At 46.0% G+C, this 24,499-nt stretch overlaps 1 protein-coding gene across 1 annotated transcript in view; it reads left to right on the forward strand.

Annotated features, from left to right (window-relative positions):
• Positions 1-24,499, forward strand: part of ISCA1 (iron-sulfur cluster assembly 1) — a 96,179-nt gene that overhangs the window by 41,064 nt on the left and 30,616 nt on the right. The window contains exons 2-3 of the mRNA XM_086961200.1: positions 4,580-4,633; positions 10,564-10,669. Of these exons, the coding sequence (XP_086817326.1) occupies positions 4,580-4,633; positions 10,564-10,669 (160 nt within the window). The remainder of the gene's footprint in view (positions 1-4,579; positions 4,634-10,563; positions 10,670-24,499) is intronic.

The following is a 24,499-nucleotide window of genomic DNA, read 5'->3' on the forward strand; positions in this document are numbered from 1 at the left end:
GGGGCTCAACTTACAAAAGTTTGAAGACCTCTGCCCTAATGAAAGCTTTCGAACACTACGCCATCTGTCTTGGAGACTCATCACTATTGTCATCCATTGTTAATTTATGCATAGCATTTGAAGCTTAAATCTGCAGAGTACACGTTGCCTCTCCACATATGTGTAAAAACCTTAGCCAAGACCATCTTTTTTGCAAGGACTCCGCCGTCCAAGTACACATCCGAATATGGCAACAAGCTGCAATAGAAGTCCCAGCAACCGCACACAAATTATCAAAGATGTCTGTTAAATAGTGAACCTTGAGCTCCTTCAGGGCCAACAGGGTGCCAGTTAAAAAGCCAGGGCATAGAAATCCTTCAAAAGGGACTGAACCATATAGTTTGTGTAGGCAGTCTCCCTAACTGAAAAATTGGAAGCTGCGTAAGACGGCTTAACATCCCCTTTAACCTTCTTATCAACTGGCTTTGAAGGAAGGGCATCATCTGAAAGAACCATGTCCTGTGAAGAGAGGCCAGCCATCATATATCTATCCACTTTTACAAACACAGGGAATTCTTCAGAAACCCCTCCCCAAAAAGCGATCAAAGGCAGTCTTTTCAACATCACGCCACTCATGTTCAAGAACCTTGTGGACAGCAGAACATGAGCAAACCAGTTGGAGAGCTCAGCACTCTGAACAAATGACCCCTCATCTTCCTCTGGATCCTCCAAATCAACAACTGGTTGAAATTGCGGCACCTTAGCAGGAGGACCATCCGCCTCCTGTGCCTGAAAAGCAGCCGCCACTGCCTCATTAGTCAAAACACGGAGGGCATCCAAAGTAGGGTCACCTGTGGAGCGGCCAGCAGCAGACTCCATCATGATATGCGCAAAAACGGGCAACAGCCCCCTTTCTAAGGAAGCAAAGTCTCAAGGCCCTGGCCTCTCGCGTGAGAGGCCAGCCAGCAGGATGCACCCCGAGCAGTAGAAAATAGCTCAGATGGGTCGAGCGCCGTAGGAGGAAGGAAGCAGTAGAAGAAACAGGAACAGACACGCTCTACAATGCCACCTGTTACCAAAACCAACGCCATAAAGAGAAGGCAGCAAGTCACAACCGCATATGAAAAAACAAACAAAGGCAGTGGAGCTGCTCAAGCAGTCCACAACCTGGTCCGCATAAGAAAAAATCAAACCCAAGACAGCACTGCTGCCTTCGCATGCCGCAACCTCGTCCACACATTAAAAAAAAACAAGCAGGGGCAGCGCGGCTGCTGAAGCAAACCATGACCCCGCTCATATATGGAAAAACAAATCAAGGCAGCGCGTTTGTTAATGCAAGACGCAAGGCATAAATAAAGAAAAACTTGTTGGCTAAGCTGAAGCTGCAACTTTTTAGAGATAAAATCTTTGATGTGTGGCCCACCTGAAACTAATTTTCAGCCCTACAATTTAGATTGGATATTTCAAGTAGAGACCCAGAAGAGCAAAATTGGCAGGGAGGCACGAAAGAACAAAATAGGACTATAAAATCACCCCCCCCCCTCTCACCAACCCCATTTAAATAATGCTTCGACATCTGTTCCAAGCCCACAGGCCGACCCTTGCGTGGATGTGCATGAACAATTGTTTTTTTTTGCTGAGTGAGGTAAGTGTACAGGATATAATTTGAGGCAAGTTGGGTGGGGGCTTATGGACTTTTTAAATGTGTATTCGAGCAGCCTCTTTCGTAATTATTTAATCTCCAAGGTTAGAAACCTAGAGGTTGATCTCGTAATGCCAAGGGTTTTATTTTACATTTATGTTTCTCTGTCGCTTTCACGTTTACTGGTTGAAATCGCCTTTGCAGCATGTTCGCATTGTGAATAGGAGTAGCTGCATCGTACATGCAACATTAGTCTGTTTCTGTTAGTTTTTAGTTTACTGAGTTAAAGTATTCATTGTGATAAACGTACAATACAGACCTTTCATAGATAATAGGATTTACAACATCCACAAGCACACAAACAAGTATACATGCGAGATACACACAAGCACTGAAGTAAACTCGTAAAAACCCAGTTACACTGAGATGTGGAAATGCAAGCAGACATAAAGAATATAACAAGCAGTCGTATATCGGGATCCAAACACAAATGCATGCACACCCTGCCCCAAATGCACATCCATAGAAGCACATCCCATAAACCCCACAAACACACATATGAGATATCTAGCCGTACTAATGCCAGTTAACTCTCAGAAACACTGGTGGAACAGGGACAGAAATGCCCTGCTGCCTACCAACAGGTACCTGCACTGAGCGTTGGCCAAGTTGTGTGATCACATGCAAACCGTGGGATCAGTTGGTGCCCAGGTCTCATCTTCACCACACTATACCGCAAGGTAGGAACAGAAGAACACCAACCATTCTTCCAGAGCTGCACGCACAGGCAGCAGGCTGAAAGTAGAGAAGCTGTACTTCGTGCAGATACCGAAGGGAGAGGCCTCGCACTGCTTGGGCGGGGGGTTGGAGGCAGAATGTTGGTGTCTGCACATTTTTTCTGCCTCCCTATTTTGCCCAGTGGAAGTGAGAGGCTCAAGCACCAGGAGTTTGAATTACACACACCGAGGCTGCAGTGTTTGCACCTGCAGAGCCTCGCCTTTTGCTCATGGGAGGAGCTAACCATGCCATCTACGACGTTCACCAGTTATTTTGCCGTCTCACCACCTAGTGACCGTCCGGAGAGAACACAGCTTCCCCAACAACAGTGCCCTGATAGCAGAGCCTCTCTTTTGCCTCGGGCTTCTTAACCAATCACAGCGGCCTATTGTGGTCCCCGCCAATCAAATAATAGTTGTCCTCCTCACACACAGCTCGGATTGGTTCTGATCACTACAAGCTAGGTACAACTGGTAACACTTGAACCAAAGGTCTGTCAACCTAGCAGATCCCTGTCTTGTTTCGTGTTGGAACTGTGTCTGAGATAAAAACTGAAGAGGAACAACTTGAACGTATCCCATTTTATTGAAAAAGCGGCCATGTTTTAAGTGAACTGTCAGACAATGTTTATCTCTCACACAAAAGTCGTACAGAACTATAGAAATTTCAATATTTAAATGTGGATCTTTTAATTTTGTATCCGTTTGATTAAAAAAACAAAAATAATAATAATGCTTCGCAAAGGGTCTCTTTATAGAGCGAAGAAAAAAGTGATAATAGAAGAAGTAACACTAAACTATATATTTCAAAATTAGGAAATGGGACCCCTTTGGTAAGGTTGCCTTGGATCCAATAGGACGGGAGCATTGGAGTAGTCACACCGATTTGATAGTCCTATTTTGGTCTCCATGCTGACTTCTATCAATTGGTGTTCAATTTGCTGTCAGCTTTGACACATCCCCTCTCCATAGTTTGGGTATATCTACGAACAGTTTGTGCCTTGTTCCTATGTCGGTGTGCAACCAGCTGGCAAAAGGAATATTGCCTTATTCTGATCAACTGTGGCAAAATGTATGTTGACCTTAGTTTACTGTTCATCAGAAGCACAAATTTGGCGCCTGTTTTTCAATTGGCTAGACCCTTTGGGTCGTCACATCTTGTATAGTATATAGGGGTAAGTAAACATTCTGTAAATATTTTCGCATTAGACACAGGCTTGCTTTCAGTATTATATTGTGTATATATCCAATGTGTCTTCTTTTGGGAAATCAGTGTCTGTGACCAAAACAATATTTTTAATATAATCTTTATCGCTAATGACCGGTTCTGCACGTTTTAGACAAGCAACCGCTTCACAGTAACCGCCAGCTGTAGCACTAGAACGCGCATACTGGTTTGTGTTGCGTTCCCGAGATAGCCATTGAAGGTCTTGCTAAAGCCCACCATATGTCAGAGGGATACAGACTGCTCTTCAGAAGCAGAGGGTGCGCAAAGTTGTCAGAGAGCAACAATTAAGACCAGTCACGCGGTCGAAATGGAAATAAAAATGCAAACACGCGGCATGCAATTGTTTTGCCCTCTGCCTCGGGAAGCCAATGAAGAGCACAACTCTGGGAAGTTTGCTTTGGGATGTGGAAGGGAAGGGAGGAGCAGGTATGATTTCCAATCGGGAGCCAGTAAACAAGCTAGTAGCACACCCTCCCAACGTCACAGGAAACAAAGATGGCGTCGGCCTGTCCTGATGGGCCATCCTAAAATTGGACAGTGCGGTAACAAAAAAGCCAGATTTTCAATCACGCGTCAACGTTTAACATACACGATGACGAAAGCCAATTGAAAACGAGCGTGGCTTAAAGTTCCCTTCTGAAACTGGGTAGATTCCAAGAAGCCCTCGCAGAGCGAGCAGGGCATGCGTGCTGCAATGCCAGGCAAGACCTAAAAAACTAATATGTTAACATCATTTAAAAAGTAGCCTGCTTACGTTATCCTACAGTTTACTTAATTCTGGTTATACAACATTAAAGACTACCTTTAGATATGATAGCTAGTTGAGTTTATTCATTGTCACTCAGTTGATTGTTAGCGCTAGACTATTTTTCAATAATAGCTTAATGAATTGTGTCTGCTTAAGTTATGCTGAGCTGTTAATTAAAAAAACATGTGAATATATTTATTTTCCAGACACCTTCAGCAGTAAATAAGATAAGACAACTACTCAAGGAGAAACCTGATCATGTAAGTGTGTTTGTTTCTTTACAGACCGAAATGGGGAGTGCACATTGTGGCACTTGTTTGTGTGTACAGTTGGGATGAATCACATTTTTAGATTGTGTGCTCCTTGTTATTAAGATGTATTGCTGTTTTAAACTGTATTTAAAGAGCGTAATTCGTTTTAATATTATAATTATTTATGTTGTTAGCAGTTTGATTTTGTGGATGACTGAAATATCTCAAAAATCAATTAAACAAAATTATGAATTTTAGCTTGCAGGTAAACTGGTGCAAGCTTTATTAAAACAATCTTACAATGTGAGCACAGGAACATTGCGTTATTGAGCAAATGTTTCTTTGGTCATTACATTTTAGATTTACATGCTTAGAAAGTGGTTTTCAAATAGAAGTTTGGATGTTTTACATTTGAGGCTTCAGTGTGAGGTCAGGAAAATTCAAACAATTAATGAAAATATATATGTAAGAAAAATTGCCACATACTAACCCATTCCTAAAAATTACGCTAGTTATCGCCTGCTTTCTCACAACTATTTTTATGTGCTTTTAGAGTTGGGAACTACCTGCACAATGTTTGTGAATGCCCACAAAAAACGTATTAGTTTGCGAGTAGTCACAGTATTACACAGGACCAGTTAATCTGCACAGACCTCAATAATCTTTTTTCCATGTCATTTAGTGTAATAAGTTCCTCTGACTTGACTTTACGGACACACAGGTAGATGCACACACACACATACACAATGTATAGCTGTATATGTTTTTTTTTGTCTGTCCTCGTGTATCTGTCTTCTCTCTCTGACTCTCCCTGTCTCTGTCCCTGACTTTCTTCTTTGATCTCCGTATCTCTTTATCTCACTCTAACTAATTTAAAGGCAGGGTTACTGCTGTTTTCACCCAGTGGATATGCCAAAAACATGCTCGCTTAAAAAATTCATTAAAAAACTGGATTTGTTCAGTTCTTTACAGTTTATTTAAAATCAGATTGAAAAGATTATTTTCCACAGACTTGTATAAATGATATGGCAATATAGTGAATTGATAAGTGGCGAAGTAGTCGTCCCCAAATGAGAATAACTGGTGAAATGGAAAGACTGAAGCTGAATTGGCCCTGCTTTTTATAGAACTCAAGTTGTACTCTTACGGCTGCAACGTATTTGTCTTGAGAGTAAACTTGGCAAGTTTAGCGGTGTCATAATTTTTTAGTAACCAGTTTAAGGCAATTGTTAATTCATTTAACACCAGATCATTTTATAGAATTATATGACTCCAAATAAAATGGTGTGATACGGTCTTTTGTAGGGGAGAAATGCTGGCAGACCAGCCAATGTCTTTTAATATGTTACCTTTATTCAGTAACGTATGTAGTGCTTGGAAGATACTAATAAGTACTATCGGGGGAAAACCTATATTGTTAATTTTTTTAGACCAGGATGAAGACTGAAATAAATTTATACTAAACCTTTCATTTTGAGGGTAGCTAATTTTACATACGTGTACATTTGAAAACTACGCCTTTTGTTCAATTAATTGGGTATTAGCTGATTTCCCACAGTGTTCTAACGGGCATAAGATTAACTTTGAACATGGTATGCCTCTTTGTGATTCTAAAGTAGGTAATATGCAATTGCTTTCAAGGTTCTGTGGCCACATGATATCATGATAGTTAAACTAAAGACCAGTCGGAGGTGTGGTTCACTAGCTTGAAGGGCGTGAACTGATGTAACTTAATTTTAGCATGGTAAGGGTGGGTGTTAGTTGACTAAGCTATTTCTTGTCCAATACATTGCAGATTATTTTTCATCTTGATTTTTTTCAGTTTATCCTGTCATAACCATCTTCTCTTTCCATCACCTTAAGACTATCCCATCTTCCTGTTGTGGTGTTCCGTACTTGTACCCTTCCAGTGCACCACTGTGTTTTAAACCTCTTGACTTAACCATTATCCCTTCTGTTCTTCCCTTCCTCATTCCCATTTCCCTGTTCCGTCGTTCTTCTATGTGCATCTTTCCACTTTCCCCTTCTGTTCTAGTTCTTGTGTCGTAATAGTACATTCTTTAAGTTACCCCTAAAAAGTCTTATTTCATTTTTTTCAATAATGATACTTAAAATGTTCATTGTTTAGAAATTGTAAGAAAAACGTGTGTACCTGATTGACTGTTCGGAACATATGAATTTGTGCAGGGTTACAAGTCCTCATTTTCTCAGGATTCTTTTCTACGATTTCTCAAATCTTAATCCTATCTTTCATCAAGCTGACCCCAGGTCCCTGTGTACTCCTCAAACCTCAGAACATCTTTGCAAAGGTTATTTTGGAATATCTAGATTTTTTTAAAACAATTTCCTATTGACACCACGTGGAGAAAGGGCTTTGGGCCTGAAAACGTAAGCAACATTTGGAGAGTTTCCCCTTAAGAGAAGAAAGAAATGAATTTTTCGGAGAATACATTAAGGTTCTTCACCACCACCCCATACACACCCATTTACATACATAATAGTCTGCGGTTGCTCCTTCAGTAAATGACAGGAAGTTTTTCACACCTCTAGCATGGCATGCATACTGAACATATATATGCTGACAATAAAGGGTTGGAGAGGTCTAATACAGAGCATGTGCTAGTAAGAAAGTTGATTAAAAGGATGACTTTCCCATTCACCAGAGTGTTTTAGTTCCACCCTGATTGTAAGGGCACTTGTCAAAGTAATAGCCCATGCCAAACGTCTGTTTTGATTAGTTTTCCTGCTGAGCTCCAGGGGTTTGGCCAGTGGAATAGTATCCTGCGCAGTTGATGTCCATGGGAGAAAATGGTTAATCTTGTTGCATCAGTAATCCTTTCTGAAAATATCTCATCTGACTTATCCTCTTATGTTGAGAAACTACAACAATGTCGAGGAAGAAGCAGCTTTACGTAGCATCAAGGAATGATAATGTATAAGTGCTTATGAGAGTATTTTGAGTGCTGATGTTCTAGGGAGATTGATGACGCAAGATGTCACTCTTAAAGGTTTCTTGACTATATGGTCTGTGTACTGGAATGCATTCGAGCCTATGAAAGATGTGCCTTATTGGTGACTAACATTTAATGTTCTTGGACAATCTAAACTAGTGTAATTGATAGGAAAGAGAGAACTCACTAGATCTAATTTTGATAGTATCTCTGCCTTCCTAAAAGGGGCAAACCTATTTATTTTAAACACCTAGTAGGGTTATTAGTGACGTGCTCCATCAAGGCCTCACCCTGGGACTTTATGTATCTGAGTGGGCTCAACCTGAATAGCCAAGACAGCACTTATTTTTCTTTAACGATGGATCTAAATATAAAATTGCCTAACTTTATCCCTTTATCTTTTTCTAGAATTTATTCTAGGGTCCTTGAGCAAGGTTAAAAACTAAAGGCGCTGTCATAGGAGTATTTAATAAACTCCCAACATCTTTGGGTCTACATATTTTAGCCACATAATTCTGCCTCAGTGGTCAAATGGCTTTCTTCAGGACTAAACCATAGCTCCCTAAGCCGGCTGCAATTGGGTCATTCTATTTATTGGTAGCGTACTATTAAATGCTGATATTAGTGACTATCGCTCCTTCCAATACCTTTAGGAAAGGCAGAGAGACTATCAGCTTCGATTCATGTGAGTTCTCTCTCCTGTTGATTACGTGTCTTTTTTTAGGTCTCGCCTAAGCAGTGCACATGCGCTGCATAGGAGACCTTTAGCCGTCGTTCAACTCTTCTTCGAAGCACATACTCGTGCTTGTGGCTGCATACACCTTGCGGGAACGCGCAGGTGCGCGCCATGAGTATGTGCTTCGAAAAAGATCAGACTGCGTTCCAAGCGCGTGCGCGCAGACTGCTCTTCCAAGCGCGAGCACTTCTGACCTCACATTGTTTACGGGCACACACGTCTAGCAGGCTTCTTTAAGTTGCAGGACTTTCCTCCCCTCCATAAAAAGCTCAAGCTTGGCTCTTACATCTAGGCTTCCTTCCCACTGTATGTTTTAGAAGTCCCCTTAAGTAAAAGAGCAGTTCACGCGAGCACGTGTTTCCTCTCTCACACACTTACACAGAACATATTTCTCGTTAACAGAGTTGCTCACATTTTTACAAACTGAGACAGACTCTGACACTAATTCTCTCACATTCTCTCTGACACAAGCTCTCGCACACAGATTCTTCCACATACACAGTCTAAATCTGTCTCTCATGTTTGCAGGTTCAGAACCCCACCTGTCCATACAAATTTAGTTTTTGCATTGGTGTTTTGGGGCAAACGTTAATGGAAAATATCCCGGCACCTGTGCAAATTATGTAATCTGGCTCTTTGTGTATTTTTGCACTTTAGAATTTCTTGGACTGCACATTTTTCATAATTTAACCGGTTCCTGCACATTACTGTTTGCCTACGGCGTACGCATTACGGCCGCTTTATCTTTCATCATGGGGTGCTCCGGCATAGAGCCATCCAGAGCAGACGGCAACCGACGCCAACAAACAGTCCCTTGCTGGAACATAGACTGTGCCTTTAAGACTGTAACTTCTTCGGTAGTCTAGGTCTGTGTTCACACAATGCTTACAATATCCTGAAAACCCTACTAATTGGGTGCACAGAAATGCTCAACTTCCTACCGACACACAGGTAAAACCTTCATGTTTTTAATGGCTAATGTAATGTGATGGGTAATGTGCTGTATGGCTAAACAATGATAAGGTCCCAAAGGCGAGGCCTGTTGGCTATGCCAATGCTTGTTTTAGTTTGGAAGCAAAGTGACCACAACAAAAAAACTCCTTACTTGCCCCACCCCTTTTGATTATGGCTGGGCAGTCTAATGTGTTTTGTTCAGCATCTCCTGTTTTTCTCAAAAGTATTCGCATCAAAATGGCCCTCCACCCAGCCTATTCCACATTTTAATTTTGCCTATAGATTTCTCTAGCTTTTACCCTCCTTCTCATTCACAAAGTTAGTCTACTTCTTGGGAGATCCTTTTAGTTGCAGTGCTTATCCCAACTGTACCTTTGTTGCTGGCATTGCTTCTTTCCACTAAGATGGTTTTAGCAGTTGCTGGAATACTTTTTTTTGGTGTGACATCTAAAAAACCCAACTCTCCCTCCGCTCCCAGTCAAGTCCTGCTCTCCTTCTCAAATTCTGTATATTATGCTTCAAGCATGACATTGTCTGCTACCAATGAGGACTTCAATTCAACTGGATCAGCTTTCTGATGTAGTTAACATTTTACGGTTTGCTACTGGTTCAGTTTATGATTAAGACGTTCTTTACAGCGTCTTATTGCAATGCAGTGCGAACCCTGTATTTTTCTTAATTTTTGGAAACCCTTTTTATTGGTTTGTTTATCATTTGTTTTTCAAATAAACCTCGGTTTGACCATTAAGCAAGTTTATGGGAATTATGGGAAACATTGCAACATTATCACGCTAGTGACTACATTGCATGGTAAATCTGGGTAAGTAGATGTGGGGCTAAGAATAGTCGATATATATACTTATCCTACAATGTAGAGGTCTGTGATGGTGTGGATATAATACTTTTGTAGGTCAGTATTTTCGACCACCGTGTAGTGCCATACATCCACTAGGAATAATCATGAAGCCATTAGTGCAAAAGGAACACCAGTTATTAACTAACTATCCTCTTATTAGGTTCTCCAATCTAGCACCTACCCTATGCACTGTGTAAATGTTAAAAGTAGGGGAATCTTTAAAAAAAAAATAACCACAGTAAGGTTAGTAACTTCTCTTTTTTTTATTTTGAGTTAAGGAGCCTTGAATGTTATGGAAAAGTATCTTCAATTCTGGTTAGCGGGATATTTGAGCTGTTTTCAATTGGAAAAACTGGGATTGCAATTTCATTAATCAGAGTAGGAATCTGAAAACAAGGAAAACACTTTATTCTAGTTTTTAATAAGTACTTTCTTAAAACAGATTGGTTTGAAAATTGGTGTCCGTACCAGAGGTTGCAACGGGCTGTCTTATTCGCTAGAGTATACAAAAGGAAAAGGACAGTCTGATGAAGTAGTTGTTCAAGACGGTGAGTGTAAAACATTTTCTTCAGGTTTATTTTGGTTAATCAGTCAAAAGTACCTAATGAATGAATAAATTATATTAAAATGTCAAAATACTTTTGCCATTGCCTTAATTTCCACTGCTAAATGACTGTGCCCCACGTAAAGAGGGTTTTCAAGCTATTCCATTGTGTAGTTAAGCCATTATGAATGTAATTTCTTTCCAGCTTATCTTGAAGAGCAAAATCTATTTTTTTTTAAGCGTGCTATTCTTGCAGTTCCGCATATTATTTCTGAAAGGGTGAAGCAAAACGAAAACTTTGAGGCCCTTTTACTGCACATACAACCTTTCTTCTTTTGGATTTCAGACACTTTTTAATTTTGGAACTGTGTGTGCAAATTAGTGCAGATTGTAGTATATTTTTCTGTAGTTGCTTAAAGTGCATGCTCCTGTTGATGTATTTATAGGGACTTGTTTTGAAACTCGCTAGGAAAGTAATTGCGTTGTAGATAGAAGAGATTCAGGAACACGATCAGTGGTGGTCTCTGTTAGTTGTGGACAAGAGCCAGCGGAGGGTTTTATCAACTATGTTTGATGCATTGCTTGAAGAGATGTATTCTCAGCTCTTTTCTTAAATGGAGGAGTGAAGAAGCTAGCATTCAATAGTTTATTGAACTATCACAAGTTGGAGACTTTTATGGCCAATGAATAACACTATCTCAGCAACCACTTCAGTGTACTTCAACCACTTCAGTGTACTTCTTGTGGCATATATTTCTCCCTCTGGTATAATATTGGGCTGATTATTATGTTGCATGATATTCTGAAACATTAAGAACTGTGACTGCTGGTACTCTAGTTCGATTGACCTGCAGCACTTCCTTGTGTTGTCTCTTATTTTACAGTTGTTCATCCATATAAAATATACAAGTTGACCTTTGTCATTGTTGAATTGCCTAGTTTGTATTCCCTGTGTCAAAGAAACGCGTTTTGGAGATCTGAAATGTTGATTCTTTGACTTTCCAATGTTTATTTTTTTGATTTGCGATTCACAGGCCGCACACCTCAGTCTGGTATGACGAGTGCCATATGTCAATTCATCAGTTAGGATGTTGTCTGCTTCTGAGTCCCGGGCTACCTTCTTTTAACTCCTATGTGTCCTGTTTATGCAGGTCCCTCTCCTGGCACGATTTCAAACTGGTCCACATTCTGCAGCATGCGCAGAGACATTACTGTTCTATTAGAACATTTGACTATTTCTTGAAAGCATCAGCTGCGAGCTAGATTGGTGTTGTGATGTTAAACATTGATTAGAAATAAGAGTTTGGGTCATTTCATGACCCACCCTGCCTAAATATCATTTTCAATCTGTTTTCATTTTGTTTCACTAATTGTGCTGCAGTATGAACAGTCTTGTTCCCATGGCTGCGGAATCTGAAATTGTCATTATGGGGAAGATATTAAAATAAATGGGTGAATTTTGGAAAACATAAGTACATCTGAAAGTGATGCTTGAAATGCAAAAATACTGGCGATCTGCCGAAAAATGTCATGGTAAAAGGTTCAAAAATATTCTGAGTGGAGTAATACGAGATTTCCCACTCATTAATGCTGTACTCCTCAAATGTGTACGTGTCAGACTAGTAAGTGTTTGGCAATTTCTCTTGATATTTTTCAATTCATGCACATTGGTTACTCTTTGCTTTTTTACCGAGTCATCGCTCCGAGACTCCTAGGTTTGGAATCTGCGGCATTTGATATAGCTAAGCTGCGGTCTCCGTCACAGTGCATACACAAGCATTGGCGTAGGCAATAGGTCTCGCCTTTGCGATCTTTTAATTTTAAGCCTTAAGCTGTGCAGCATATTATCCTAGGTGCTGTGCCGCCAGGGATTGAAGAACTATACAATTACTACACACTCAAACATGGCAAAGGTCAAATTCAGCGCACCTGCTCATTTATATTTACAGGAATAGATTAATACAGCCAAGTTCCAGCATAATTGTGCTAATTGTTTGCATTTTAAATTGCTGGAATGTAAAAGTCTTTTGATAAATATCTGCTGCGAATTAACAAGCATGTCCACTCCAAGCCATCGGGCAGTCTTGACTTGGCGCAGGAACCGAGTGGTATCAGCCTCACAATAGAAAGCATTACCTAGGAAAAATAATTAATTTTCCATTGCTTTACAATATTGGTCTGTTCTAGCACACCAAATGCGTGATGTTAAATTTCAACTCATTTTTTTTTTTTTTTTTTAAATATCCTTTATTGAAAATCACAGGAGATAAGAACACTTGCAAGATACATCTTACACATCTTTACATCCCGGGGATGTCTGTCATGGTTGCGGGGCACAGTATATCACATAGCATTGTATTACGTCATACATCACGCTAGTAGTGTGCTACATACTTCCCACCCATGTTTGCGTGGCAAAGGAGAAAACATAACTATATAAACAGTGAAAGGGAGAAAGAACCAGGGGGAATAGGGAAAAGGGAGGGTGCGGTCACTAATTCCGAGAGTGTGGTGTGCGTGTGTGCTGCATGGAGGGCGCGTCGATGTTTAGGGTGCTCGTGGTTATCATCAGGGCGTAGTTATGGGTGCGGGTCCTGTGTCAGGGAGGGTAGCGGGCCAGCGGGGGGGAGGGCGTCAGGAGCTTGGGAAAGTGTTGGGCGGGACAGCGCCCAGTTGGTCGTCGTGGAGCGTCGGCTGCCTACGCCGTGTCTATGCTATCGGGGTGACCATGCGTGGTTCTGCCGGTGGTGACAAGGTTGTGGCCTGTGTGTCTCCCTCTCCACCCTGTGTCTCCTGGTCCCCTCTGGGGGTGGGGTCATGTTGGGGGTGCCTCACCAGTTGGCATTCCTTGTGAAAGGAGCTGAGCGTCGCGTCCCACAGTGCCGCGATCGGGAACTGTCGCCGTCCCGCCGTTTCCTCACTGTGCAGGGTGGTACTTTCTGCCTTCGCCCAATTATCTAGGGAAGTGCTCCGTCAGGGGTGGAGTGGCTCGCTGCCAGTGCTTCGTTATCAGCCGTTTGGCTGTGAGAAGGCCGAGGTCCCAGAAGCGAGAGGGTACTTTATTTTGTTTGGTCCGTCTGTACAGGCCTAGGAGGCCTGCCTCCCAGGTGTGCGGTATTGGCATAGCCGTGCATTTTTCTAAAATCTGTAGCACTGTCTGCCAGTATGCCTGGATCTGCGGGCACTGCCACAGCATGTGTAGCAGGTCTGCTCCCACCAGGGCACATCTAGGGCAGCTAGCCGTAGTGCCCGGGAAGTACTGGTTAATTTTATCAGGTGAAAGGTACGCTCTGTGTAGAATGTAGAATTGAATCAGTTTGAAGCGTGCGTTGCGGGGAATGTTTCTTGGGCCCATGAGTATCATTGCCCACTCCTTGTCCGTCCAGTCCCGTCCCCTGTCAAGTGCCCATTTGGTGCGTAGTGGCTGCAGAGTATGTTGCGTGTGTGTCAGGAGCGCCGGGGTCAGCCAGTGTACAACATGTGTGCCGTTCCCCATGACATGCAGATGTTGGATCAGTTGATGTGTAGGCAATTCCTCAACAATGCTCCCCCACCGCTGTGTGTACGCCATGATAATTGAGGCATGCTGTAGGAACTGTCCCGCCGGGAGGCCCGTGTCAGCGGCCAGCGTCTCAAAGGGTATCAAGGTGCCCTCAGCATAAAGGTCCGCCATGGTGTCCACCCCTGTGCGTGTCCAGTGTTCTAATGTCGCCTCCGTGACGATGGAAGCGGTCTTAGGGGTGCCTAGTAGTGGGAGTGCTGGGGCATATGGCTTGGTGCGTTTCGTGAGCCGCAAGCTCCTGGTGTAGCACTGCGCTGCAACCTCTACATGCGGTTGTGATGATCTCCTCGAGTGAGCCAGGGGGTGGAATAGGGCATGTACTTGTGTGGAGGTCAGCACGTCCGTTGCTGTGGCCGTTTCCTCCAGGTTCTTTCCCGCGAGCCAAGCAGTCACCCACTGTAGCTGCGCAGCTAGGTAGTATAATTCCAAATTCGGTACTGCGAGGCCGCCCTCATCGACCGGCGCATATAATTTCTGAAGGGCTACCCTGGGTCTCCCGACGTTCCATATCAGGCCCCTGAGCATGGACGCCAGGTCCTTGAAAACGCGGGCCCGCACATATATCGGGATGTTGGCGAAATAGTACAGAAGTCTGGGTAGGACGATCATTTTCGTCAATGTTACTCTGCTCGGGACGTTGAGCGGTAGGGTCTTCCAGAAGGCAATTTGGGATCTTATAGATGTGATGGCGCGTGTCAAGTTACCGTCCAGAACATCCGGGGGTGTTCTGTAGATATATATTCCCAGGTACCTAAATGTAGTTGGATGCCATGGCAGCTGTTCGCCGTTGATCCTAATGTCTGGGACCGGGATGTCGGGATTGAAGGAGTACGCCCCAGACTTGGCCCAGTTCACTTTGAGGCCGGACATGGCCTCGAAGGACCGGAAAATATCTGAGAGTCCTGGTGGTATGTTAGTGAGATCTCTGACATACAAGAGTAAGTCGTCCGCATATAGCGAAACAATGTGCACGCCGTCTGCCAGTGGAATGCCCCATTGCGTGCCCCTATTGCGTAGTATCTCGGCTACGGGTTCTATCGCAAGTGAAAAGAGTAATGGGGACAGTGGGCAGCCTTGTCTGGTGCCGCGACGAACCCTGATGGCATCAGAAAGTAGTTTGCCCGTGCGGACTCTCACCACAGGATGTCTGTATAACAGTCCAACCAGTTCAATGTACTCCTCCCCCAACTCGAACTTGCGCAGTACCGACAGCAGGTAGGGCCATTCGACTGAGTCGAATGCCTTCTCCAAGTCTAGAATCAAGCAACCCGACCTTGGCCAATCTCGTGTTGCATAAGTTTGCACCCTGAAGAGTCTTCGTATGTTGTGGGAGGTGCATCTAGTGGGCACGAAGCCGTTTTGATCACTATGGATTAAGGCAGGTACTAGGGCCGCCAGGCGACGAGCAAGAGTCGACGCGAGAATCTTATAGTCCGTGTTTAGCAGCGCTAGGGGCCTATACGAACCTAAGAGCGTTCCCTCTCGTCCCGGCTTTAGTAGGGACACTAAGGTCGCCTCGTTCATGGACAGGGGTAAGGCCGAATCCTCCACCGCCGCTGCGTATACTCTGAGGAGCTCCGGGATCAGGATAGTAGAGCAGGCTTTGTAATATTCCGCTGGCAGCCCATCGGGGCCGGGGGCCTTGCCGTTCGAGAGGGCAAAGATGGCCTCACGTAGTTCGTCCGCTGCCAGTGGTGACCCAAGGTCGTCCTGTTGGTCGTCTGTTAGGGTCGGCAGTGTTATGTCGTCTAAGTATGCATCTATGGTGGTTTGTGTCGTCTGAAGGCGGGACTCGTAGAGCGCCCTGTAATGTGTCACGAAGGCCTCGTGGATTTTCGATTGGGTGAATACCGTGGGGCCGACTGTGGGTTGTATCGCTGTCACAGGCGTGGTACGCTCCTCTCGCTGTATCAGCCAGGCTAGTAGCTTGCCAGGCTTGTCACCTGTGTGGTGTGTACGGGCTGAGTGGGCCGTGTAGTTAATGTTTTTCAACCTGGCGAGCAATCTGTCGTGTTCTGCCCTCATCTCCAGCAAGTCCGCGTGTGCGCCCGCGGCTGCTGCCTGTTCCGCTTGCAGCAAGCGTGATTCTAAGCATCTAAGGTCAGCTTCCAATTGTCGTCGGGAATGTGCCTGAGTGCCCAAGCATTGCCCCCTAAGGACCACTTTGAAAGCGTCCCATTCTATTTGTGGTGTTGACGCTGTGCCAGTGTTGTCCTCAAAATATTGTGCAGTTTGTGCGTTTATGGAGTCCCGAAATTGGCCGTCTAACAGCAGGTCGGGTTGTAGCCTCCACGTTGGGATCGGGGCCCGTGGTTGTTCCCACAGTAACTCTAACGTGTGCGGGTTGTGATCAGAGTGTGTGCGGCCCATGTAGGTGGTGTCCGTGACATGCGGTAGGATTTCACTGGTGACCATATACCTATCCAGGCGTACATGTAGGGCGTGTGCTCCCGAAAAATATGAATAGACCCTGGAGTGCGGGTGTCGGGTGCGCCATGCGTCGTGGAGGTCCCATTGTGCGGACCAGGCCCGGAGTGTGTTCGCGGTGTTATATGCTTGCGAGTTGGGTTGTGGAGGGTGGGAGCGGTCCAGTGCTAGGTCTAGTGAGCTGTTATAGTCCCCACCGAGTACCCAGGGGACCCCATGCCAGGGGGCCAGTGTGTGCGACAGCTGGGTGAGGAAATCCGACAAGCCTGTGTTGGGCGCATACACTGATGCCAGCACCAGTGGGTTCCCATCTAGCCTTCCGTGGATTACTACGTATCTCCCCCCAGGATCTATGTGTACGTCCAGCGTGGTCCATGGGGTGCCCGGCTTAACCCATACCAGTGTCCCTTTGGCATAAGACGAGAAACCTGTGGCATATAGTTGTCTGCGCCACCTGCGGCGTAGCGTGGGTGTCTCAGCGCCGCTGAGGTGTGTTTCCTGCAGAAGGGCGATTTGTATGTGGTGGCGTTTGAGGTATGAGTAAATTTGGTAGCGCCGGGACGGTGTATGCATACCCCTCACATTCCACGTACAAACTTTAAAGGCCGACATTGCATGTACATAATAGCATCTCCCTCCCAACCGACCACCGCCCCCCCACAGCACCCACACATGCTATCGAGCAAACATTCCTGCGAACAATCAGAATATATTGGCACACCACTTCGTTTAAGACCAGTGGGGGAAAAGGGAACATGGCTGAAAGAACAACTAGCCAGCGAACATTGTGAACAGTTAGAATACCAAAAGGTCGGATGCAAAACGTGCTCCCGTCCATACTCTCTAGGAGAGCAACCAACTTGTAAGTCTAAGGGGGTGGTTGTGCTATGCGCACTTAGTCAGTAAGATCAAGTCAGTGATGGCGTTGTGGGAAAAGCCCACTGCCTTCCCGGGAAGAGCGTGCCGGCCTAGACCGCACTGGCACGCAGGGAGCCCCATTCATACATGCAGCAAGCATTATACGTTACTTGATCCAGTCGGGCCGCTACTAGGCGAAGAGTCTCTGCAGTCGTATCCTGGTCAGGCACCCAGTGTCAGACAGCAGCGTTCCACCCATCGGGGAGGACCCCCGGTGTGTATCCATTACTAGTTTATCCCTCAGGGTTGAGGGGGTCGCCCCCCGTCAGTTCTGGTAGTGCGTGGCACCGGGGCCATCCTGGTGGCGTTGAGCAAATGTTTCCGGGGTTGCCTTGCTCGTTACTCGGTCAGCTGATGTAGTCCGCCGTTTGGGGAGTGACATCCGGTCGCCCTTCCGACGTTGGGGAGTCCGGTACGCCATAAAGGGCCTCGTCGTCGCTGGGAGATTCCTGTGTGCCGCCTTCCGCCGCGTCATGCTGCGCTGGGGATCTACTAAGTTCCATCACCAAGCGAAGGGCGTCCTGCTTCTCCTGGCGCTGGGGGGGGGGGGGGGGGGGGGGGGAGAGTCCTCGTCTCGGAGTTCGTCCCTGCCCGTGATCTCTGGCGGGGTCGACGTCTTCTCCTATAGCCCCCGGATTGTCGCCGGGGCGCGGATCCCGCAGTTGTTCTTGGGTCTGTGTCTACTCCACTGTCCAGCCATGATTCTGCTTCCGCTGGGTCCGTAAAAAAATGAGTCCGTTCTCCAGCCACTACCCTCAGTTTTGCGGGGAACAGCAGGGAGTATTGCAAGCCCAGCTGTCTCAGGCGCTTTTTCACTGCCATGAAGTCTTGTCGTTGCCGTTGCACCTGGATGGTGTAGTCCGGGAAGAGCATTACCGTTGCATTGTCAATCCGGACCTCATGGAGTTTCCTCGTCTCGCGTAGTATGGAGTCCCTGTCCCGGTAATTCATCACGCGGAGCAGCATGGGCCTCGGGTTGGAGCCCGTCGCCAGGGGCTTAGTAGGGACTCTGTGAGCTCGTTCAATTACGAAGTGCGGGGAGAGAGATCCCTCCGGCAGAATGTCTCGCAGCCACTGTTCCATGTGTTCCTCCGGGGACCTCCCCTCCCATTTCTCCGGAACCCCGACCAGGCGTACGTTATTTCTGCGTGTCCTGCCTTCCGCATCTTCAGCCCTGTCCTCCAAGAATTCCACCCTGTTCAGTAAGTCTTGTATTTGCTTGTGCGACTGGTCAGTCCGGGGTTGAAGCTCCTGTATGGTGCTTTCAAGGGTTGTGGTGCGTTCCGCCAGCTTCTTATGGTCCGCCCGTAGGTGCGTCAGGTCCACGGCCACGCTGTCTATTTTGGCGGCCAGGGAGGTGCGGGTCAGTTGCATGGACTCTTCCAGTCTTTCCATTGCTGCCAGCATTGTATCGAGCTTTGCCGCTGTGTGGTCTGGGTCCGCGCCTTTCCCGGACTTATCCATTTTGCCTTTCGAGATTGCGCCTCCAGCCCCAGTGCGCGTTCTAGGTCCGTTGGACATCTGCACCACGGTGTCGCTCCCGCGTCAGTGGTGTGTCCCACCTCTTGGGGGCCTGTCGATGCGTGAAATCACCGAGTGTCAGGGTAGTAGAGTGTCCCTTGGTGAGCACAGTGTGTGTGTGTGCAGACGTTCGCGTCCGTGGCTTCTCGTCGGTGGAATTCCACCTCCGGGGACTGTTGGGCCGATGTCTCACCAGCTGCGGGTGGCGTGGGGTCCAGGCGTGCTTCCCCTCGTCGTGTCTGGGTGTCGCAATAAGCCGTGCGGGCCGTTGCACACTTGATGCAAGTGGAGTTGTGGGCGCCGTGCGTCCTCGGCGTGTCGTTGTCCGGCCGCGGACAGGTGCTTATTCCTGCAGCTGGGCTGGCGCAGGTCACTTCACTGGAGCGAGGTGAGGGTCAGTCGTGTCCGCCACCTAACTGCGCGCCTTTTTCCTTACTGACAACGGTCCTGGGCTAGGTCCACCAGTCGTTGTGTGGAGGAGTAGGGTCCCCGGAGGGGTGGGGGGGCGTTTGCAGGTCCCCGCTGCTGGTGAAGCATGTCTCCCCTACCTATGGTGCACCTCGGTCCAGCCGGCTCCCTCCAGGTGGTCTTGGGCTGCTGTCTGGTCGAGGCACGGGGGCGGGAGGCGCCTGCTGCGTGGGTCTGTAGGTCGGGTCAGGGCCATTCCCAGGTCCCGCCAGCGCTCCGCAGCACTTCGCGGTCGCCTTGCGCGTGGGCCGCGAGTTCAGGCCTACCGTGCGTGGCGAAGCCGCGGTCTCTCCTGATCGCCGGTCCGGGTTGGGTGCCTCGCGGGCGGCCTCAGCGCCGCAGAAATCCCGGTGTTTTTTTCGGTCACCGATCCGTCCCAGATTTGGCAGAGTGATGGTGAGGGACGTCCCAGTGCGGCGCCGGCGGTTTTCGGCCGGCTGCAAGCGGTGGTTACGCGGGTAAATGCGCCGGGAAGGGGAGCTCGGTGCGGAGCTCTACCCAAAGGCGGCCATTTCCTTTGCGTGCTTAGCCACGCCCCCCTTCATGTTAAATTTCAACTCATTAGGTAGATTTATTTCCGAAGAATAAGAAAGCCACAGTAGAGATGAAGTACATATGGTCCAATGACCAGTAAGAAGTAATTTATAGAAAAAAAGAATAATTAAATAAGTGCAATGGGCCCACAGTTTTTCATGGGAACTGACACTGAGGCTAGTGCATGGCAGGGTTACCAATAGAGGTGGATGAAATTCCCAAGCGGTAAGTGCAACATGGTTATTTTGCCTGCAGGGTGAAAGTTAGACTGATTCGCTGCTCCATGGGTGGGAAAAAACCCTATAAAACGCACAGTTGCTATCTTAAGCATTGTGAAGGAAAGGACTGTGTGTTTAGTTTAATGCATACTGTATTAAAGTAAACCTATTGCTGTGACTGTCGCAGTTCGTTCAGAGCAACTTCCCTTGCTGGGAAGTATAATGTGTCACACCTGCTTGAAGGGTTTCTGTGGCAGGTGGAAATCATGCACAAGCACTCCCTCTAAGAAAGTTTATTTGAAGAGCACCATCAGGCCAAGCCATTGTAATTAACTTACAATAATTACAAGTAAGTTAATTATAACAACCAGGCCCTGGCTGTTCCGGGCAGTACTACGATTCCTCATTTCCTGCATTCCCAGTTCAGGGAACGATCAATTCTTGTTTTGCAAGACCTTTCGCCCATTTTACATCTTTTTTTCTAATACAGAATTGGCGAATGCAGAAAAAAATCCATTCACCACAGCATTAAAAAATGGAGTATGGCTATCGCTCGTTAGTGATGCCAAGGCCATCCCGTTTAGATACTACCTCATAGACCTTTCTTTCACCACCACTGATGCAGAAAATGATTCAGTATTTTCCTGCAAGACCAATAGCAAGAGTGTAGTGCCTTCTAACGCAGCCGCCTGGATCACAGCCACCCTTCTCCCGCTGCAGTGGACCGAGAGTGGTGTGGAAAGGCAGGCTGGTAAACGTTTAAACCTGTGCTGATAGAGTAGATCAGGGAGGTGTGCGTGGCAAGGCACTGCGAGCGGGTACCCCTGTGTATGTCCTCTGCCTGCGACCGGGATCCGAAGTGCAGGGTTTCCTGCCCCTGCAGACAGCTCGGGAATAAATAACATGTAAATTGATACTTGTATAGTGGACTACTCACCCGCAAGGGTCTCAAGGCGCTTGTACGAATACCGCTGTGGAACCCATCCTGGCTTTCCCTGTGAGGCGTTCACTCCTGGGCACCCCCAAGGTGGAGGCCAGGCATCCTTAGCGTTGTAGGGGCCGTTGTGGAGATTAAGCAAGCTATTGCCCAGAGTTGCAGAGTGGGACTCCATGATTGGAATAGGCACCGAGGCGAGAATTATCAGGTCCGTGGAATTTTGAGCCCAAGACCCGCCGAGGCAGGGAATTGAACCCTGGTCCCGGGCTAGACCTCTGCATCAGGGTCTGCCGCTCTAATCATTGAGCCACACTTTTCCATATTCATTCAACTTGGCAGTGTTCATGGTGGGGAGGGGATGAATTGGAAAAGACTGCTGGCACTGAGGAAGGCGAGATGCTGAAACCAGTCTGCCGTGAGATACCAATAAAAGCAGTTTGAACCCCAGTGTAAAACCCCTGAAGTGTCCTACGTTTCTTCAGCCGGAATGGTGAAGTGTTTGATGGAATATATATATATATATATGTATATGTGTATATATATATATATATATATATATATATATATATATATATATATATATGAGGTCAGTCACTCTGTCACAAGGACGGTGTCATCAGTGATGTCATCAGTGATGTCATGAGTGATGTCACTGACCATGTCATGAGTGATGTAATATGTGATGTCATCAGCAGTGCATTACACGCGCAAGTTATAGTGGGTCCAACTAACTATAACGTGGGAATTTCAATGGTTTTATGTCAGTAAAATTTCCAGCTAACTATAACTGGTGTGAAACCTCTGGTTTTTTCTGTGAATTTAATAGGTTTTTTAAATGCTAATTCCTAACTATAACTGGTGTGAAACCTATGGTTTTTTCAGTGAATTTCAAAGGTTTTTTAAATGCTAATTCCTAACTATAAGTCTCAGTTTATATGTAAGACTGTTAATGCTCTAGTTGTTCTTTAGAACACTCTGGGACATTCTGTCATTGGGCTATATTTGGGCTACATCTGGCTGATATTTGGGCTACATTTGTTTTTTTTTGTCTCTGGAGGCCATCTTTGGGCTACATTGGGCTACATTTGGGCTCTAACATATATATAGCCCAATGTAGGCCAATATATATTTTTTTCAAAGTTAATTTTCATAAAAACCACTTGTGCATATATCTTGAGACATAGCAAAGGCAGATCAAGCTACCAGTCCCTACAATTTTGCCCAATTTTTTTTTGTATATATTTAAAAAAAAAAAAAAAAAAAGTTTGCCTTGGAGCGCTCCCGGTGCGCGCCCCGGTGAGCGCCCCGGAAAGCGTAATTCTATGAAGCGCCCCGGGGCGCGCACCTGGGAGCGTCCCGTAAGCGCCAATCTCATGATCGTGACGTATCGCGTAGCCGCGTCCGCGTGATATGCACGGCGTAAGCGCACCCGGAAGCACTCGAGCGAATGCGATCGCGCAACGCGCTTACGCGACGCACCCCGGGGCGCGTAGCGTAAGTGCGCCGGGTCATGTGACCTGAAAATAACACTTTTCATTGGTTGATAAGTTTTTTTTCACAAGTAGGGAAACACCCCACCCATTTCCCTCACAACCTGTTTGCTTTTGCTGAGACAACACCTCTTGTCTGTTCCTGCAAAAAAAACAAATTTAACCATGTCTGGTTCCCAGAACCCTTCCCAGGACCAGTCCTCAGACTCTTCAGATGGATTCCTGCCTGAGGTCCCCCCACAGAGAAAAGTTAAGGACCACTTCATTTGGAAGTTTTTCTCTTTTCCAGAGGGGGAGAAAAAATGCAATGCAGCAAAAGTCACGTGTAAAATTTGTGACACTGTTCTCTCACATGGAAATCCCACCCGGAAATATAGTTTTGGCAATGCAACATTACTCAGGCATGTTGAGAGGAAGCACCCGATTAATTTTGCACGGGAGAGCACCAGGGCCCTGGCTCGCAATCCACCACCCGATTGCCCCTCCACTTCCACCGGAGCATCAACATCATCGGTGAGAGGAAGACCAGTAGTGATGACCCAAAATATTCAGCCTGTTTTTGCTGATATTACATTTCGTTGTAAGCAGTGTGACCAACTGCTATGTTATGGAGAGCAGAGCGTTGACCTGATTGTTCGAAAGAGGGAGGAACACCGCTGCGCCCCTCAGCCCTAATTTTTCCCCCTTTTTTTTTTGCTCCTGTTGAGCAATTTTGCATTCCCTAGTTTTGTTTTTGTTCTTAAAAAAATACCAAAAAAATGTAAAAACGTTCGGAAAAAGTAAAAAAAAATTAAAAACTAAAAAAGAAGCAAAAAAACAGTTCTTTTTAGAACTACCTCCAATTTATAAAAAAAGCTACAATTTTTGAAAACTGTCATTCTTTTTTTTTTTCTCATGGTGCGCTCCCCCCGCGCAAATCGAAAAAAAAAAACAATTATTGCCCCGGGGGGCCCTTTTATGGCCCCCACATCAAACCTAGGGGGTCAGGGGGGGGGTCTACCCTGCCCCCTTATGGTCAATTCCCCCCTTTATTTTTGCCACCTATTGTGTCTCGATTTTACCGAGAGACAAGATGGCGGCCGCTCCGGACTGTTTAGAATGGTTACAGACACCCGAGAGCCAATCAGCTTTCCGCGCCCAAGTCGAGTGTCGCGCCCGGTGCGCTCCCCGGTATATATTTTTTTGAACCTAAATTACTGAAATCCACTGAAGCACATATCTTGAGACATAGCAAAGGCACATCGGGCTACCAGTCCCTACAATTTTGCCAAGTTTGGTGGAAAACCATTCAGCCGTTCGGGGTAAAAGTGAGGTCGACCGCCCTATGGAAATTAACATGGAAAAAACACGTTTTGGGACCCCCCCCCCCTTTTATCTCGGCCCCCGCTTGACGAATCCCCCCCCCCCCAAACTTTCAGGGAAGGACCGGGGAGCCGCAAGGCCATTTTGAGGAAATTTTCAGGCAGATTCGTCAACCGGCGCCAAAGTATTCCAAATAGGATTTTGAGATTTAACATTGAAAAAAATCCTAACTATAACTACCTACTGGCGACCGCCAGTAGGATGGATATATATATATATATATATATATCTTTTATTTTTTTTTTTATTTTTTTTTTTTAAACCTTTATTATGAAGAAAAGGAGTACAGTTACAGACCTACAACCACGGAGGCTGGTCAGTAGCAATAAATACCAAAAGCACAATAATACACAAATCATCAGCCGACAACCCGAGGGCCCGGCAGCGATAACTCATG

This window comes from Lissotriton vulgaris, chromosome 3_1, assembly GCF_964263255.1.
Source record: "Lissotriton vulgaris chromosome 3_1, aLisVul1.2, whole genome shotgun sequence".
NCBI classification, from domain to species: Eukaryota; Metazoa; Chordata; class Amphibia; order Caudata; family Salamandridae; genus Lissotriton; species Lissotriton vulgaris.